The sequence below is a fragment of the Sphaeramia orbicularis genome, chromosome 14, assembly GCF_902148855.1.
Source record: "Sphaeramia orbicularis chromosome 14, fSphaOr1.1, whole genome shotgun sequence".
In the NCBI taxonomy this organism is placed as follows: domain Eukaryota; kingdom Metazoa; phylum Chordata; class Actinopteri; order Kurtiformes; family Apogonidae; genus Sphaeramia; species Sphaeramia orbicularis.
In genome coordinates, this window is record NC_043970.1 from 20,220,107 (window position 1) to 20,238,810 (window position 18,704).

The following is an 18,704-nucleotide window of genomic DNA, read 5'->3' on the forward strand; positions in this document are numbered from 1 at the left end:
TTAAGGAATGATGCAGAGACTCACTGGTTGTTGACGGGTACGATGGGTGAGTTAGAGAAGAGGTCCGTGGCTCCTCCACTGCTGTTGGCACTGCCCACTGACTGGGTGCTGGGTGACACATTGGGCGTCTGAATGTCTATCACCTTAGGACCGTCCTCCTGCAAACACAACAATTCTTACTATTATGTTACTTCTCCATGGTTTGTAAAACTTGAATTCAGGTACTACATTCTCTTGAAAATAAATCATGTTACTTCAGCGTGTAAAATCTTAGATCCTTTCTTTCTTTTTCTTTACAATACCCTGGATGCTTCTTTGTTTGAATAAAAATCCAGTACTGGCTGAAGTGTAAATTCATTACAATTCTCTGCAGGCTGTGGGCCAGCAGCCAGAGACAGACAGTTTGATTTCCACTGTATTGCAGGATTAATGCACTAGTCCATTCAACTTTAACAACAGTGCAGGACAAAAACACTCGAGGTGCAGCCTTGTTTGTATACCGCTCACGCAAGCTGAAGCTATTTTATTGTGCTTGTAATCCTACATAAAGTAGAAACTGTTCATTTGGTGCACAAGATAGACCTTTGTGAAATGTTGGTTTGATTTAGTTCCACCTGACTGTGTTTTACTTGCTCTTTGCAGGATCGTCATGCTTGGTGAGGAGCCTATGTCTGTTGTCATTAACAAGGATAAATTACATATATTAATACATTATATGCATTATTCATATAAGTATTAATTTTTTTAAACATGTATGGCATGTGTTGCTGATGTGTCACCTTGTGTTGCTGCAGTCTATTGTCCTCTGCCTTGTCATCCATCCGGCTGAGTGAGATCCCAGTGCTGGAGAGAGAGGACACTGCACTGGACAGGGTGCTGGATCTTAAGGTGAAACACACACATACACACACACACACACACACACACACACACACACACACACATGTCATTTTTGCACAGCCTGCAGAATTTTCAGTTCTTTTTATTATTTGCTTTTGCTCTCTTCACAGTACTTTGCAACTTTGGCCTCATTTTGAAAAGTTTAAGGTTTCCAATAAAACTTTACAGCTTGGTCCAGAACATAGAAATAGCTTAAGACTGCATTATTTTTTACTTCATCATATTTTACTTTTACTGTTACTGTTGGAGCTGTCCCCAGTTGCCCATTTTAATTGTCTCAAGTGAACAGATAGTAGTGGTCTGTCAGTCACACAGACTGGACATGGCATGGGTCAGTGGGAGTAGTTTTCACCATCAGTGCTGATGATAATATAACTCACATGACAGAACTCATACTTACAGATTAGGTCATTTAATAATGGTTTGTTACCATTGCATTCAGTGAAAAATATTCATGTTATGCATTTCACTGTATTGAAATAACCACAAATAATGTTAACATTAGTGTTTCTAAAGGGCTATAACACCAAATGAAATGGGTCATTTTATTACAGTGCCTCTCAAGTGTTTATAAGGATCATGCATGTTCCTATGGATTATATGCAACAAACAAAGTCATTTAATGGTAAGATGTATTTAGATCAAACAACTGTATAAATGCATAGATATTGGTACAAAAAATTTCAAGTTCGACTGTCACCTTAAACAATAACATTTGATTAACTTCACTTCACTGTCACTTCTGCGTACAACAGGTTTCAGAAGATGCTAACTTGTTAAATACATGTAGGTTAAATATCCTGTAGACCATGACAGACTGCACTGAAGCACAAAAAACAATGAAAAACAGTCTGATGGTTATGCATTGATACAGGTCAGTATATAAGTCATAGCTACTATTTCATACTTCAACACCAGCGTCACCTTAAATTAGACAATAACCCAAATGTCCACACTCTGTAAGGGTGATTTAGGGAGCAAACAGTCAACTGGAGGGTTATCTATCATTGAATGGCCTAACCTATAAACCTGTTGAACTTGTCTGGGATGAACTGGACTGAAGGTCAGACAGAAACATCCAACTCGCCAAGAACACCTTTGGGATGTTTTACAGGAGGAATTGCAAAGTTTTTCACCTGAAAGTTGATAGAAACTATCTGGATGCAAGTAGGAGCATCATTAAATATCTGCACATTTGTATATTTTGTTCAAACTGTGAATATCATTCATGAATGATATAATGTAGACCTTGCTGTTTTTAGGTATATTATGGTAGAAATGTTACATATTGCTTTAGCAATGCTTTTCTTGCATTGTTTTACTCAGTTGAATCTTTTATTTCTTGTAATGCAGATGAAGCTTCCACCTCAATATTTTTCCACAATAAATGAAGGGTGAAGAGAGAATTATTTGCCTTTAGCTGCAGTGGTAGCAAATAAATAATAAAGGAAGTATCATCACTGGTCTAGAATCAGTAGAAGTGATGTAGTCGTGGCCTCACTCCTCAGTTACTGAGCCACCACAACCTCACATAAATGTTTGAAACCATTTTTTGTGCAGAATGAGTGCATTAGATTTTATCTCCCATCATTTACATTGAAAGAGAATTTTCCAAAGGCCAATATGAATGGAAGAAAACTTAATGGCTCCCAAAACTCTTGTCCATTGTACTTGTATTATTATCATTATTATTTATAATTACAGCATTTTGTGATGAACGTACCTGCTGGCGGTGGAGAGTTCCTTGAGTTTCCTGCCCTCCAGAGAGGCCAGATGCTGCTCCAGAGCCTCCAACAGAGAACTGGGAGCCTGAAACGGGGGGTTGAGGGGATGGGAAGGTGGGGGCATAAGATTAGAACCAGGGCCTGCTGCGCAAAGTAGGACACACTGCTTTCTCTCACTTTCCTTTCCACATTTTATCACACTCTCTCTCATATCTCACACACACATACATACATACACACACACACACACACACACACACACACACACAAAGCAGCAGCAAAATTAAGACATCACCCTCAGATTCATGTCCACTTATCTACTCTAAGACAGCTTTTTGATTGATTTGTCTTGTTGTTTTTGCATTTGGTTTCATCAGGTTTGGTTGACCAGCATGCACAGATCAGCCCTGGATCATGCAAGCAAGTCTGACAGGTCAGCACAGAGCGTAGCAGAGTTTCGTTCCTGCAGGGCTCCGGAGTAGAAAGAAACACAACAAACACATCTCCAAACTAATGAGCCCATGCAGAGGCCAGCAGTGCACAAACACTCTCATACATACACACACTTACGTATACGCATATCCACAAAGAACAATAACAAATCACAATCCAAAAAGAAGAGTTAACCCATGGATTCCATTGAAGACTTTTTTGCATCATGTGATTTTTTTTTTTTTTTACTTGTTTGAGATTAAGCAGCAACTAGCCAAGGCAGTTAAGTTCAGACAATTCCCACCCACTGGAAGCCAAGGAAGTTAACTCAGAGAAATGTAAACATCTGGTGAAAAACCAGGTATACACATTGAGCAGCTGGCCAGCACTCTTTACTGGAAAACAAAAAGGGATGGATGGGTTCATCGTGACTACATGTGACACCACGGTTTTCACCCAGAGCTTTACATTTCAACTTCAGAGAACACAGTGCAACCACAACAAGCAAAGAAAAGATTTCTCATATACTTATTAACGGGGGAAAGAGAGTAAAATGCGAATTCTGGATATCCTTCTTCAGAGAAATCTAGAATATACTAAAAGTTTAAAAATAAAACAGACACATATCTAGAGCTCAGTATAGGCATGGGTCACTATGTGGTTGAACAGGGGCATATAAGGTCTTCATAAGCACTGCAAACATGACGCTCATTGAAAAACTCAGCCCTTTTCCATTTGACTCGTTGCATTGTAATCGTCCAATTACACACCAGTGAAAAGGATAAAGTATGTATCAGGCTTTTAGCATGATATGCAGTACTTCTGATGGCATTATGTACACCTATCCAAGTCATATTTGCAGAAACCTATTTAATAAAAAACCATTCGCTGCTCTCCCCACAGCTAATGCAAAGGGACATAATCTTTTCAAGGAAGTGATTTGAACACTGCTTATATGGGTGAAAAGCTATTTCATAAAGCTGTGCTGACTTATTTTGTATGATAAGCCTTTAAATCAAGAGACAAGCCTTGATATTTACGCTGTGAAAATGCCAGGACAACTGCTAGGAAAAATGCAGACAGATACTAAGCCCCGGTCATGAACATCTAAAATAGAAATATGAGGGAAAACTTTTGTAATCTAGCTGCGTAAATGCTTCTTTTATAAAGTCTTACCTCAGAGTTAAATTTGTTCTGCAATGAGTCAGATAAGAAAAATGTTACATCCCTGTGTTAATGCTTAAAAATTGTGCAACAAACAGTGCCTAAAGGCTAAATGCTGCATTTCTTTGTCCCTCTCTATTCTACACTCAGACAGAAAAAGGAGGAAAAAGTGGAGGAGTTAAGGAGAGTGAAGAAGAGAGGAGGAGGACGGGGCAGCTGCAGTGTGGGCAGGTCTGTAGGGTGAGTAGGGAACGGGAGCATCTAGAATGAAGCATTATGGGATTGACTTGACGGATTTAAATACTGGTTGACTGACTGATTGAGATGAGATGTAGACTGACCTGTGTGAGATCGGGGCTGTCGCCCTGATCTATCCCAACTCGCTGTGTCACAAAAAAGGAGGGAGGGGGGGTAGGGGAGGGAGGAGGGAGGCAAAATAAAAATAAACCAAATGTAATAATAAAACAAGGAGTAAACAAAAGAACCCAAAAAGACCACAGAGTAAAAAAGGGAAGAGGCGTGTGAAGGAAGAAGAGGAGGAAGAGGAGGAGGGAGAAAGAAGAATCAAACTCAAGCATTCATTACTTCATGCAGTGGCTGGAAAGGAAAACAAATAAAGGACGAACAGAGGAGTAGGGGAGGAGGGCGCATGCACACGCATACAAACACCTATATTTACAGTATATGTACCACACACACGTAAAAGTACACACACATACAGTGAGATCTTGTTTGAAATGAATGCAGAGCACACCAACTGATCGAACAGGCAGGCCAGAGAGGGCAGACAACAGGTCACATGACTGCGAGGTAAGAAACATCCAAAAGGAAGACACTCAACTAATGTTGACTTTGAACAGAAAGAGGAGGGAGGGGCACAGATGACACACAAACAGACAAACACATATTTTGTTAGACAGGAAAAATGAATGGGTCCTTAAAGTCAACGTTAGTCTTTTTTGTTTGTGTTTTTTTTCTGTCTTTGGATCGAGCGGCTGCACCCCAAACCTTCTTCCAAATGGGAACCAAACCAAGCAGTGAGAAAGCCTTTGAAGATGGTGCACGGGTAAAGCTATCTACAGAGGATAAAACTGTTTATATTCACTGTGAAGCCTGGCGAGGTCTACAGCTGTTAATTTTTAAGAGAAAGGAGGGGAAAAAAAAGGAGGAAGAGGAGACAGAGATAGTGATAGAAAAAGAGCTTGCTTGGGCATGCAGTGCAGGCATGTGAACAGGCAGCACGCGAAGGGTCCCTCAACTGGAAGCTCTACAAGAGTGACTCTCTGGTCGGCTAAGAATCAGCCATTAATCTCTGTCTTGGAGTAACCCCCTCCCCAGGTCAGGGCAAGAGAAGGACAGAAACAGGAGAAAATGAAAAAAAAGATATCTGAGTATTCAAGAGGAGAAGCCCCTGAGAGCTGAACCACAGTCAGTTTAAAGTCAGAAAACACTGACTGTAGATCAGATCGCAAGGTATACAGCGATCTGGAGCAAATCTCAACTGGTCATGTTGTTTCCCCTGCAGGTTATTGGTTGAAAACCTTTTCTGAGAAACCCAACTAGTGAAGAAAACATTGAGATTAACTCCAGACGGACATTCCCCGCCCTCTTCAGTGGTGCTTCGTTCTGTTTTTCCTCTGTGGGAGACCAGCAGGACAAACAGACGTTACCTCTGCAACTTTGAGGAACTCGGATAGTTTGGTCATCCTGTTGAGGAACGTCTTGTAGATCTCCAACGCTTCTTTGCACTGGTTCTTCTTCATGTCAAAGTATTTCTCTGGATATTGAGAAATCACAGTTAGAAAATCACCAAGTGCATCTAGACTAACTGAGCATCGTCATACACTTTGGATTGATTTTTATGTGTTTGCCAGCTGTGGTGAGAGATCATCTGTTCCCAAAGATGAGGTTGATTTTATTTGGGTTGCTTGTCTTTGAACAAGAGACATATTTGGACAGAATTAAATGTTCATATGGGTCTGATAATTTTACTGAAAACACTAGATGTAGTATGAAAGGCTAGTGTATATTGTTTGTTTTAAAGACTTAAGAAAAAAAAACTAGAACCTGTTTCTTCAACCTACATGTCTTTGTATTTTCTCAGTCACACAGTATTTAAAATGTGGAGATTGGATTATTAATAATAAAGAGATAAACAGCAGGTGTGTCCGGTGCTGGGACCCGGCCATTTGTGGATGTTAGCCAACTTTCTTTGTGAGCTAATGATTATTTCTGTTGTGTACATCCATAAAAACAGCCTGTGCACTTCTTATATGTAAAGGACTTGAGTCATTTTGTCTGCAAACATTCTTCCATTTGCTCTAGACTTCCTTCTAGAGTCTTCTGCTCTTCTACAGTGGCAAGTGTACAAAATTAGCCACTGTTATCTTAAAATGGAGCAAGCTAATGTCAACAAATGACCAGCTCCAAGCACATAAACAAGACATAAACGTTGGGCAGATGTAAATGTTACATATTGTGCCTGTAACTCCATCTAAATGCATTCATAATTGTTTTACTTACAGTATAATTTAATGTGTGTATAGGTGATTTTTTTTTTTTTTTTGGTCATCTGTCTCTTAGGGGTGCTGCCATGTTGAAGAATGACAGCAGCATCTAGGATCCCAAAAGGGATTGGTGATTGTAGCCGTCAATCACATATTTAACCCCTCCTACCAATCTAAAAATACATGTGATTGGTCAAAATTGTTTGTCACAGGGTATATTTTCTCATCAGACTTAAAGGGGTCATATTTTGCTAAACCCACTAATATTAGTCTTTGGTACATTCTGTCGTGTAGTTGGGGACCCTAGTAGTTCAAAAAATTTGAACCCTCCAGGTGCTGCAAAGGTATCTTTATATTATTTTGGCAAAAATCGAGTGGATTTCTATAACCTGTTTTAATTCCTGCTTAATTTGTTACGTTTCATAACTAGTTACATCATGACATTTGCACATATAAGGTCAAGACTTTTGACAAACATTTCTCCGAGTACGACATAATTGTTTGTCAGCAGCAGTGGTTGTAGTAAAAACTGAAAATATGTCCAAACTTCGAGCCAATTACCTAAAATGTTTAGTTGTTGGTTGTATTAACAAACACAAGTGGCTGAACAGGACAGAGCAGGACAGCGCTCAAAACAACCTTTCTGGTGTCATTACTCAGAAATAGGGTTGAAGATGGACCTGTGGAGTTGAATTAATGAGGAATTCAAACCCAAGCATAGCATTTACAGTTAATGCAGACCACAGGGAAATGTTTTAAAATGCATAATTCCATTTAAAAAAGCAAAATATCACTACTTTAAAATAGAACCAAGAGGAGGTGTACAAGTCTAGTTTCTTCTAAGATCAGGTAATTTTGCAATTTTTGCCAGATGACACCAAAATAGTATCACACCTTGAATCTTTGAAATAGTCATATTTGCTCTTCCTGTGGTTGTAAATAAAGCCTATTGCACATTGGCACATCATGTTTAAATGCTAGGTACTGTCTCGGTACTGTCAGTGTGAAACAGAATCCATGAAGGCAGAGTTAGTTAATGCAAGCGCAAGTGAAACATCCCTGATCAGGTCGATTAGACAGTAAATCATTTATTAAAGTTCACAGCAGAGAGTCTGATGCTCTGTTCACAGCCGCCAATTGTTCTCTGTTTTAATAATTAATGGTGTAAAAGGAGGTGGTCTTTATAGTCTTTAATTTAGATTTGAGAGAGTAGAAGAGGGGATTGATTTCCCCTTAAAAAAGGATGTGGAGTGTAGTCACTGCTTTGTGATCTCAACTTTTGTCTGAAGCCAAGACATTAGAGGCAGATTAGTGCATTAATACGGTGTGGACTAAACAGGGCTCAGTTCTGGATCTGCGCGGTTTTACCCAGCATGTTGATGACCCCTTCGTTGTAAGCTGCAAACAACCGTATGGAGTCTTTAAACAGCAACATGAAAGCTGTGTTGATCACTCCGTTGGTCAGCTCGTTGGAATTCGGCTGGAGGGAAAACAAAAGCAGAAAAGAGGCTGTGTGAGCTTGTGCTGAGATGTGGTGTCAGTTGGCCCGGACTTTCAGACACGTAATCCACTGTGTTTATTAAGCAGATGTTTACCTGGAAATCCAGCAGTGCATCCAGCTGGGTCTGAATGATGGGCAGAGTCTTAATCAGCTTCTCTGTGTTCATAGTGCGCATTACGCCATCAGCCCTGATAAGGAAACATACAAAAGGCTTAGAAACCAACTGAATATGGAGAAATTAAATAAAGCACAAAAGAAAATGTGAAAGAAAATTGTATTGAATAATACACCCTATTCACATGATATTGGCAGTTTGTTTAAATGAATTATAACACTTTTTTTTATAAATCTGTAAATATCTATTTCACATCTATGTGGTTTCTCCTCTATTTAGTTTGTTACCTCTTTTGTCTTTGCAGTTTCTCTGTATATGTGGGATTAACAAAAGTGAATTATTGTCTGTAAATGTGGCAGAGTTGGACTTTTACTTAGATAAAGTAGAATTACCCTTGTGTACTGATACTATGTTACAAAATGTTCTGCATTCTGTTATTCTTCTAAAATGACTTTAATGCAGTAAAGTGCAAAAATAAGGTTACAACAGCTGTATATATATACTTTCCTGTTTCTGTATCAAGATAAAACCAGAACATATAGGAAATATACTGTATAAACAGCATTAAAATCAAAAATTCTGAGAAACCAAAGTGTCACATATTTAACGTCTCATCCTTCTGCACTTAACTCTTGTTCAGACAATATCAGATTTACTCCAGGTTTAATTCAACACACGTCATATAATTCTCATTGTTTCAGTGAGATTTTATGAATGGAACAGTGTGTAGAAGCTGTTTAATTCCAATTTTTTCATGCGTTTTTTTTTTTAATACTTTGCACATTTTTCCTGTATTGTCTTGTTGTACCTTAAGAAATACAGGACTGTTTTATCAACAAAATTGACTTAAAATAGCTCTTTGTACTGGTTTTTATCACTAAAAACTTATCTTAATTTTTATGTAAGTATTAAATGAAAGAGTATAGAGCACAAATTAATATTTCCCTCTGAAATATAATCACAGTGCAAGTAAAAAGTTGTATGACAATTCTTTAGTGAAAATGTGTTAAAAAAAAATTTGACCTTAACCCTAAAAGACCTACATAGGAACCACCGACCACAAGCATCTACTAATCTAAAGTGTTTAATAACTTTTGAACCACTAATCCTAATATTATATGTAAATAACTGAGGTAAAATACAGTTTCTCAGCTTTTCACTGGGATCAGATATGTGTTTTTTGGATGTTCAAGGCCTCCATACTCAACATGGAAACACCTTCATCCTCTGCATCTTTGAGTCACCAGTAAATCCAATGTAGTTTGGTAAAAGTCAGTGGCTGTGGACACTTGTTCATATGTTCAGCTATTGATATATTTTGCTGAAAAAATCACTTTTTCCTTAGTTTTGTCTGATTTGATGTAATAACCTTTGAATTTACTCTGCGCTTCTATGAACATCTACATGATCAGTAAATTAAAAACAGGAAAAACGCACAATGCAGAGGATAATATTATAATAAATGATAAGTCACTTAAGAAAGTTTAAATGTAGCTGAAGAGAAAGTCATTTGGAAGGCACATAAAAATAGTTGTAGTGGTTAAGGGTTCAGTAAAGCACTTAGGTCCATTTCAACCCTGGGTTTTGTACAAGTAAATTTACAAGTCAATGACCTGACTCATGATCCAAGTAGGCAATAATCTGTGCCGTATGTATGTAACAAACAGAAAATGTGTGTGTGGGTGTGTATTTTCTCTATTTTCTGTGAGTGTATGTTACCCTCTCTTCATCTTGGTGAAGTCCACGGCTGCTAATCTGTATGACATGGCTTTTTCATTCAGGTAGCGGCTGTAGCGTCTGATGAAGGTTGACATGTTATATCCTGTAAAGCAGACAGGGGACACTGTAGTTAGAGTGATTATATTAACCTGTTTTCAAATCCAGTTAATAAGCTGTAATCCTTTTCACATGAAATACATAAATCCACTTTTCCTGATGTGTTGCATGCTGTCTGCTCCAGCTCAATATGGAATTCATTTATATATTATTTCAACTTTCAGAAACATTTAGCATTATCTTGAACAAAAACACACAGTGAATTTGTCTTTAGCTTTACTCTCGAGACTGTGGCGTTCCTTTAAACCTCTGAAATAGGCTTATTGATAGTGTAACAGAGCCAAGTAGAGTCCGACATAAAGTCAGTGTGCAAGACGTACAGTACTGCTGAGTTTACAAACAGCCAAATGGCATTAAATCACCTTGTAGTGCAGCCTTATCTAGAAAGTTGTTGAGGTTGAAGAGCGTGTTTCTGGAGGCTAGGTACTGCATCAATCTCTGACGGAAAAAGAGGAGAGAACAGAGTTAGTGATTATTTGATGTCGTTGCCTGACAATATCAAGTCATGTCTGCACAGGTAGATGGTGTGTGTTTGCGTGGGGGTGTGTGAACAGTTCAGTTGTAGTGTGGAAGTCAGGAGCTGCAGCTTTGTAAGTTTTAGCTGAGTCTGAGCTGCACTGGAAACATGAATAAACCCACATACAGACATAAATGAACATAAATGAACATACGTACCAGTACCGGCCCTTTCCTGTACTATCCTCTGGTTATTACACATTCATATCCATTCTTCCCATGCATGATGCACTGTATATAACTGACTGATATTTTCAATCCTAGATTTTATATTTTAAATTCATTGTTTACATTTTTTTCTCTCTTATTTTATCTATTGTTTGTTGTATGTAGGGATGTAACGATATGACAATTTCATATCGCGGTTATTGTGACCAAAATTATCACGGTTATCATTATTATCATGGTATTGTTGAAATTGTGCTCAAAATGTTCAAAAAGTACATATACACACACTGAAATAATTTAACCAAGTTGTATTTTGAAAAAAACAAAACAAACAACAAAAAATAACCAAATAAAATAATTGGCACAATGCACTTTCTGTTGGCAGAAACATTCAAGTATTAACCCTTAGTGGTCTGAGCCTATTTTGTCCGTTTTTCAGTACTTTTGATTTTGCCTTTATTTACTATATAAACAAATGTTTACTATACCCATGTTTGTTTGTTTGTTTGTTTGTTTTCAGCACAACTTCATTTATATCATCTGCCTATTATTTTTTTCACTTTAACCTACTATATCAACACAGAAGGCCAGAAAACGCAAAAAAAATATAAAATCCGATTTGAAAAATGTAAATAATTTATTGCATAAATAACACAAAGATGCTTAATGAACCTTTTCAAAGACTTTAAAAGTTAATATTGGTTCCAAATATTAGGTATATACAATTAAAATTGTAATAAATTAAAACTATACTCAAATATTTGACATAAAGCATATCTTTACATAGGTGTTTTCTCCGGAAAAGTGCAGTAATCAAACACGGTTATCATGATAATTAGAATTTAAACGGTAATACTAACCGTTGGCAATTTTACCGCGGCTTATCATTATACCGGTAATCGTTACATCCCTAGTTGTATGTGCTCTTTATTCTGCTCTGTACTGTCCTGCTGTTGCAAAATGTAGATTTCCTCATTGTAGGACAATAAAGGCATTATCTTATCTTATCTTATCTTATCATATCATATTTTATCTTATCTTATCTTATCTTATCTTATCTTATCTTATCTTATCTTACCTTACCTTACCTTACCTTACCTTACCTTATCTTATCTTATCTTATCTTATCTTATCTTATTTCCACATTACAGCTCATCATGCAAGGTGTACATACATGTTAATAAAGTGTTTTGTCCTGTGACTGCACATGCATGTTACTGTTCAGTGTGCATTTTGCAGTCATAGTCAATAAAGCACTCATGAAAAAACAAATTCTGACAAATAATTTTTCCTCTGAACATGTTAGGCTGTTTTGTTTTTTTTTCAGGTTTAAACAGCTCAAAAACACTGTAACTGTGGGCCGTCGTCTCAAGTTTTTATTTTGAACAATGTGAAAAATGGCTTAAGTGTAAAATGGAGATATTGTTCTTCCTCTGGGGACCTTTCTTGCTCCAAATAAAAACTCCACTTATTATATCCACAGGATATCAAGCTTGCTAATGTTGCTTTAACCTCCTAAGACCCAGTAAGTAAAAGTTTTGGGTTTTTTACATTACAAAATTGCCTTGATTGGAAACTGTATGATGCCACAGTTTTTCAGATACATTTTTTTGTGTTTATTTCATGAAACGTCCTTTGCAGTGGACAGTTTTTTTTTTTTTTTTTTTTTTTTTTTTTTAAATAAAGCTGTGAGACTCGTGTCCACTACAGGGACAAAAATGCATTGCTGGGTCTCAGGAGGTTAAAACACATACAGTACTGTGCACAATTCTTAGGTAGCCTTTAGCTTTCTTGTTTTTGCAGGGTTGTAATGGGTGTGTGTTCTTATTTCTTACAAGGAATATGCAGGAAATATGTACATAGTATTGAAACACACACAGCGCCAACAGCCTCTGTAGGTAAAATCAGTATTTAGTGTGAGCTCCATTTGGATTCATGTAATTTCCTCAACTCTTTTGGGTCGACTGTCTGGACATTTTCTTACACAGTATAATCTTGTATTATATTGCACACCTTCAGAGTATTTTTTCTGAAATTAATTTTTATTTTTAACACTGTTTACATATTTGCTGTATATTCCAGTTGTACAGATATTAATACAAAGACTGACAAATATTATAAAGCGTGGTCATGCATTTTAGAAAATAAAAGAATATTGTAGAAGTGATTTGGCATCATTTGGACAGAGAAAAGGATAAAAGACCATGAATGCCTCTGGGACATTCTGAAGGTGTGTAATGTAACACAGGATTATTTAAGAAAATATCCAGACAGTCGACCCAAGAGAGTTGAAAATTTACTGAATCCAAATGGAAGTCACACTGAATACTGATTTTACCTGCGGAAGCTGTTTAGTTCTGATGTTTTTTGTATGTTTTTCAATTCTGTTCATATTTCCTGCATATTCCTTGTTAGAAATAAAGACACACACCGATTACAACAGTGCAAAAACAACAAAGCTAAAGGCTGCCTAAGACATTTGCGCAGTTCCGTACGTACATATTTTGCACAAATAATGCACATTGACACTTTTTAAAATGCTGCTTTTTTGCTATTGTTGTAGTTTGTTGGTATTCATCATATAAGATGTATATTGATTTTTTTTTTGTTTTTAATTAATGTAGACTAAATATACACTATATTGCCAAAAGTATTTGCTCACCTGCCTTGACTTGCATATGAACTTGACAGACAGACAGACAGACAGACAGACAGACAGATAGATAGATAGATAGATAGATAGATAGATAGATAGATAGATAGATAGATAGATAGATAGATAGATAGATAGATAGACTGATTGATTGATTGATTGATTGATTGACTTTATTAATCCCCAAGGGGAAATTCAAAATACAAAATACTGTCACCGTTCCACAAAAACAGTCATACCACATCAACAATCAATCAATCAATCAATAAATGCAGAGTACAAGAGACATCCCATTCTTAATCCATAGGGTTTTAATGGAATCGAAATTGGAATTGTTTAAAATCTCTTGGTATGTTGAAGCAAGAGATTTTGGACAATTCCATGCTCCCAACTTTGTGGGAACAGTTTGGGGATGGCCCCTTCCTGTTCCAACATGACTGTGGACCAGTGCACAGAAAGGTCCATACAGACATGGATGAGAGTTTGGTGTGGATGAACTTGACTGGCCTGGACAGAGTCAGGACCTCAACCTGATAGAACACCTCTGGGATGAATTAGAAATTAGAAATGCGCTTCTGGAGGAATGGTCAAAGTTCCCGCAAACACACTCCTAAACCTTGTGGAAAGCCTTCCCAGAAGAGTTGAAGCTGTTATAGCTGCAAAGGGTGGGCCGACGTCATATTAAAGCCTATGGATTAAGACTGGGATGTCACTTAAATTCATATGCGAGTCAAGGCAGGTGAGCGAATGCTTTTGGCAATATAGTGTGTCTGTCACTTTTTAGCCCTATTGTTCAGCCCTACTTTAATGTGAAACATGGTTTTTCTCAGATAATACTATTGAGGAATTAACAACAAATAGATCTCATTGAGGCAAACCGCCAGTTTAGATAACTCTCGTTATGTGTGACCCTGAAAGCTTTGTTAATTGTACACTTTGAGAGGGCCAACACGTCTGTGATAATCGCTGCCATGTCGCTCCTTTCTGTCCTGCCGTGCTCATCGTTTGCCATGTTTGATGTTTTGTTGTGGTTCTCCTAATGTGAGCAGAGGACTGAGGTGATTCGTCACACGGGCCATTGAAATGTCAGCGGTGTACTTCATCAGACGCTGTCGAACACATGGACGATATGGCTTCAAACACATTTTTTTCAAGAGCTGGAGAGGGAAATGTCAGACTCTGGATTGTATGAGCCAGCCGAATGGCAAACATACACTTTCACTACCACCTTTAGTTTTATGATGTCAGTGTAATGACAACATCTCAGTGTGGGTAATTGAGGCAAATTTGATGATTTTAGGGCAAAAATAAAGTGCACAGCATAATACTTTCTCTGTAATGATAATTTAAAGCATCCCGTCCTGGTCAGCTCACCTCGTTGCCGTACATCATGAGGTGGTGTGTGGTGATGAGGGCTTTGAAAACCACAATCCAGCTGTTGGTAGCCGTTCGCTCCAGGAGTGTGTCTGCCAGATGGGGGATGCTGACGTTCAGCTCATTGGTGCAGTGGATCAGGTCTGCAGAAAACAGAAAAAAAAACACCAAAGAATCAGTAGAAGCAGGAAAATCATATGATCAAAATGAATTCTCAACATAGTCGTAGCATAAGATTGTACAGACAAGTTTGTAGCCAAGACGTTGAGACATTTTATTGTTATGGGCTGCAGGTTTGATCAGTAAACAACAGCAACGCTTACGTGTCAAAATCATAATTTATACCGCCAGAGTGCTCCCAGACTCAGTTATTAATAATCGATTGAATGAGAGAACAGCCACAATGAATGCTTTGATATCGACTGGTACATTAATTCTGACTGACTCAATATCAGCACACAAATCAATAGAAAATGATTACATGATGATAGAGACTGTATAGATAGATAAATCAGAATGAAGGGTACTGTATTCTAAAATCCATTTCGCTTCTGTAATTTGACATTGCTACTTACAGTACCTTCATGACCAAAATGTCAATACAGTATCAGCTGTGGTGATGGAAGGGTGTGTTACAAGGTCAGTCCTGTTGCAAGACAATCAACTCAAGAGATGTGTTATTTAAGAGGTAAATCTGTCAAATCTATGGAGTGATTAGGAATCCAGGGCATCTGTGTGTGTAGAGATAGACTAAAACCTGGGCTGACCCTGTGTTTATCCTCTCAAACTCACGTCTAGAGTGTAAATACATGTTCAAAGCAAATAAAGAGCACTTTTTACAATGAAAGTCATGCAATTCTGCTAGATGACTGGTTCCTAAGTTTGATAAATATGTCACAGACTGGAAAACCTGAGCCAGAATAACTGAAGAACAGGAGAAAATTTTGAATCAATGAAGATTAAGTTTTCCTATTACAATTAACAAAGAAAATGGATGAATAAACCCTAGATCAGGGATGTCAAACTCATTTTAGTTCAGGGGCCACATTCAGCTAAATTTGATCTGCAGTGGGCCGAACCAGTAAAATAATAACATAATAATATATAAATAATGTCAACTCCGAACTTTTCTCAATGTTTTAGAGCGAAAAAAGTAAATTTACGTTATGAAAAGGTTTATATCTACAAACAATCCTTTCAAAAGATGTGAATAACATGAACAAACTGAATAAATAAGTGTAATTTTAACAATATTATGCTAAACACATGAAAATATTTACATTTACAAAGAGAAAAATTTGGCGTTGTCATTATTTCTGTGTTATTATGGTAGTATTTTACTGGTCCTGCCCACCTGAGATTGAATTTGCCTGAATGTGGAACCTGAACTAAAAGGATTGTTAATATCTTCAGTGTAATTTTTGCCTTTCACAAATTCATCCCAAGGGCCGGACTGGACCCTTTGGTGGGCCGGATTTGGCCCCCGGGCCGCATGTTTGACACCTGTGCCCTAGATGTACAAACACAATTAGAAAGTAATGAGAGATCACTAACCTCAGCCAAGGCAGCAGAAGTCCCCACAACAATATGACTTTTTTTTTTTTTTAATCATATTTTACACTTAAAAGAGGGAATAAAACTCCATAAAAGCAACTCAGGCACGTATTGACACCTACTGATCCTGAAATATGCCAACAAAGGTACATGCTCATGGTTTTTGTTTGATTTCTTGATTCAAAAAACAAGATTTTATATTTTGCAAAATGTTAACAAATGGGACCTTTGGAAACTTTGATAATATTTGACAGCCTTGACCTTTAACCTAGATCCACCACAATTCTCCCAAAAGCAGTTAAAAGGAAAACAGTCCAGTGGAGAGTGACTTCCTGTTTTAGGGTCACATGGTGTCTCCACGGTCCCGCCCCTTTAGCTCAGTTCTTGTCCCATTCTACTGAACATGAAGTGATTTACAGATATCAGCTGATTCTTTCATCCCAAAGTCACCAAAGTAAATACAGGAAGCATCTGACATTAAAATGACATTTTTCAGACTCAGATCATGAAAAAATTTTACTTTTTATGAGATTTCCCTTTGTATCAGGAACATAACCTGGCAACACAAGTCTTATCCACAAGAAACAAAGCAAAAACAAGCAGCAAAATAAAACAAATGATAACTACAATACAATAATATCAATTACCAGTAAAAAATGTGACATTATTGTATTATTACTTTGTGTGGCTGTCAGTAATCTTCATTTTTCCATCCACACAATGTTCTAAACCCTTTTAACTCACACCTACTTAGGAAGCGGGTAATTAAATGGTTTCATACCATTGGAAAAGCGCAAAAAATACAAGATTATTTGTCCAAAATTGTGGACACTAGACTGCTAAAAGACATACAACTTCATGTCAGATATAATAGTCAAGTTGACAAAACTAAACAACTAAACTATACACTTAAAAGCTCCACTGCTCCACTCGTGGGTTTATCACCTGCTCTTTCCAAGGTCAAGAATGTCATGCCCTAAATTCTTTCCAGATTTGTCTGCAAGATGAAAATGTAAAGTACTGTAAGTATGTGATCTTTAAGTATGTTTGGCATGTATATAATCTCAAAGAATTACAGACTCCTTCTGAAAAGAACCAGGATTTAAATGACAGACACATGTTTCTTTATTGTAATGCAAATTCATAAATCTTCTGTATTTGGTGTGACATTATTCATTCTGATATTATTCAGGAATGTTCAGGTGGATTACAGTGAGGAAGTACATTGAAAAGCTTCCCCCAAATTCTGTCTATGTGGATTTGAACTGAATCAGAGTCAGTTTGTGCACTGTCATTACTCCAAAAAACACCAACTCCATAATGATCTCATGCCTTTCTAGGAGTTATTTGTGATTTTATTGTTCTGTTTAATTTACAAAACTAGAACAGCACTTGGAGAGTGTGGACCTCCACCAAGGCAGATCAGTCCACCCCCCCACCCCCACCCCAATCACCACCAAAATGTAATCATTTCTTCCTTGTGCCAGGATCAACATTTCCTGAAAATTTCATCAAAATCCATCCATAACTTTTTGAATTATCTTGCTAACACACAGACAGACAAACAGACAAACCCAGAAAGCAAAATCATTATGGCTTAAATCTGGCCCAAAATTGGCATGCCATTTTGGCAAAGTTCTGGGTGGATGTATGGGCCCTAAATGGCCCAAAATAGGCAAGCCAAAATCAAACCAGAAGGAAGCCAAAATTCACCCAAAACTAATTGCGGACTTCCAAAATATAGCCATAATTGTCCCAGAAAAGCCCCAAATCCCCATAATCCAGCCAAAAAGTAGCCAAAAGTGATCTAAAGAGAGGCCAAAAGGAGGCCGAAATTCACCCAAAATTTGTGTTGATTCTGCTTTTAAAATGAAGTGGGGTTTTCTTCTGGGTAGAAATTCCTCCTCTTTGTGCAGTGTTTTGGCTTTACAGAAATATGCCAAAACACAACCAAAAAACATCCATATATGGAATAAGGTTTTACCGCTCTTTAGTCAATCTTCTGTCTTGCCGTAAACATGCCGCTCTATGCCCAGTCTTGTGGTTAACCAGACTTCCTCCATATCTGTTATGGATAACTTTAATCATACCACAGTTAAGCCTAAAGGTTTTCAGAATGCCAAAAGAAAGCCAAAAATGCAAAATGTATGCCATAACACTGCCAAAATATTTGCTATCTGGGAAAACCCCGATGAAAACATAACCTCTGCTGTTCCTTGGTAGAGGTAATGAATAGAAGTACGTTTTCCAGGTTTAAAGT

General features: G+C 37.5%; 1 protein-coding gene across 2 annotated transcripts in view; it reads right to left on the reverse strand.

The window, feature by feature from the left end:
* LOC115433261 (phosphatidylinositol-binding clathrin assembly protein-like) overlaps window positions 1-18,704 on the reverse strand; it is a 39,363-nt gene that overhangs the window by 9,893 nt on the left and 10,766 nt on the right. Inside the window, exons 2-11 of one of the 2 annotated variants that reach the window (XM_030154572.1) lie at window positions 14,891-15,033; window positions 10,542-10,617; window positions 10,063-10,165; window positions 8,323-8,416; window positions 8,096-8,207; window positions 5,891-5,997; window positions 4,562-4,603; window positions 2,624-2,709; window positions 780-882; window positions 25-158 (exon numbers count right to left, since the gene is read on the reverse strand). In XM_030154572.1, the coding sequence (XP_030010432.1) occupies window positions 25-158; window positions 780-882; window positions 2,624-2,709; window positions 4,562-4,603; window positions 5,891-5,997; window positions 8,096-8,207; window positions 8,323-8,416; window positions 10,063-10,165; window positions 10,542-10,617; window positions 14,891-15,033 (1,000 nt within the window). The remainder of the gene's footprint in view (window positions 1-24; window positions 159-779; window positions 883-2,623; window positions 2,710-4,561; window positions 4,604-5,890; window positions 5,998-8,095; window positions 8,208-8,322; window positions 8,417-10,062; window positions 10,166-10,541; window positions 10,618-14,890; window positions 15,034-18,704) is intronic. The other variant, XM_030154573.1, reaches the window with a different exon arrangement.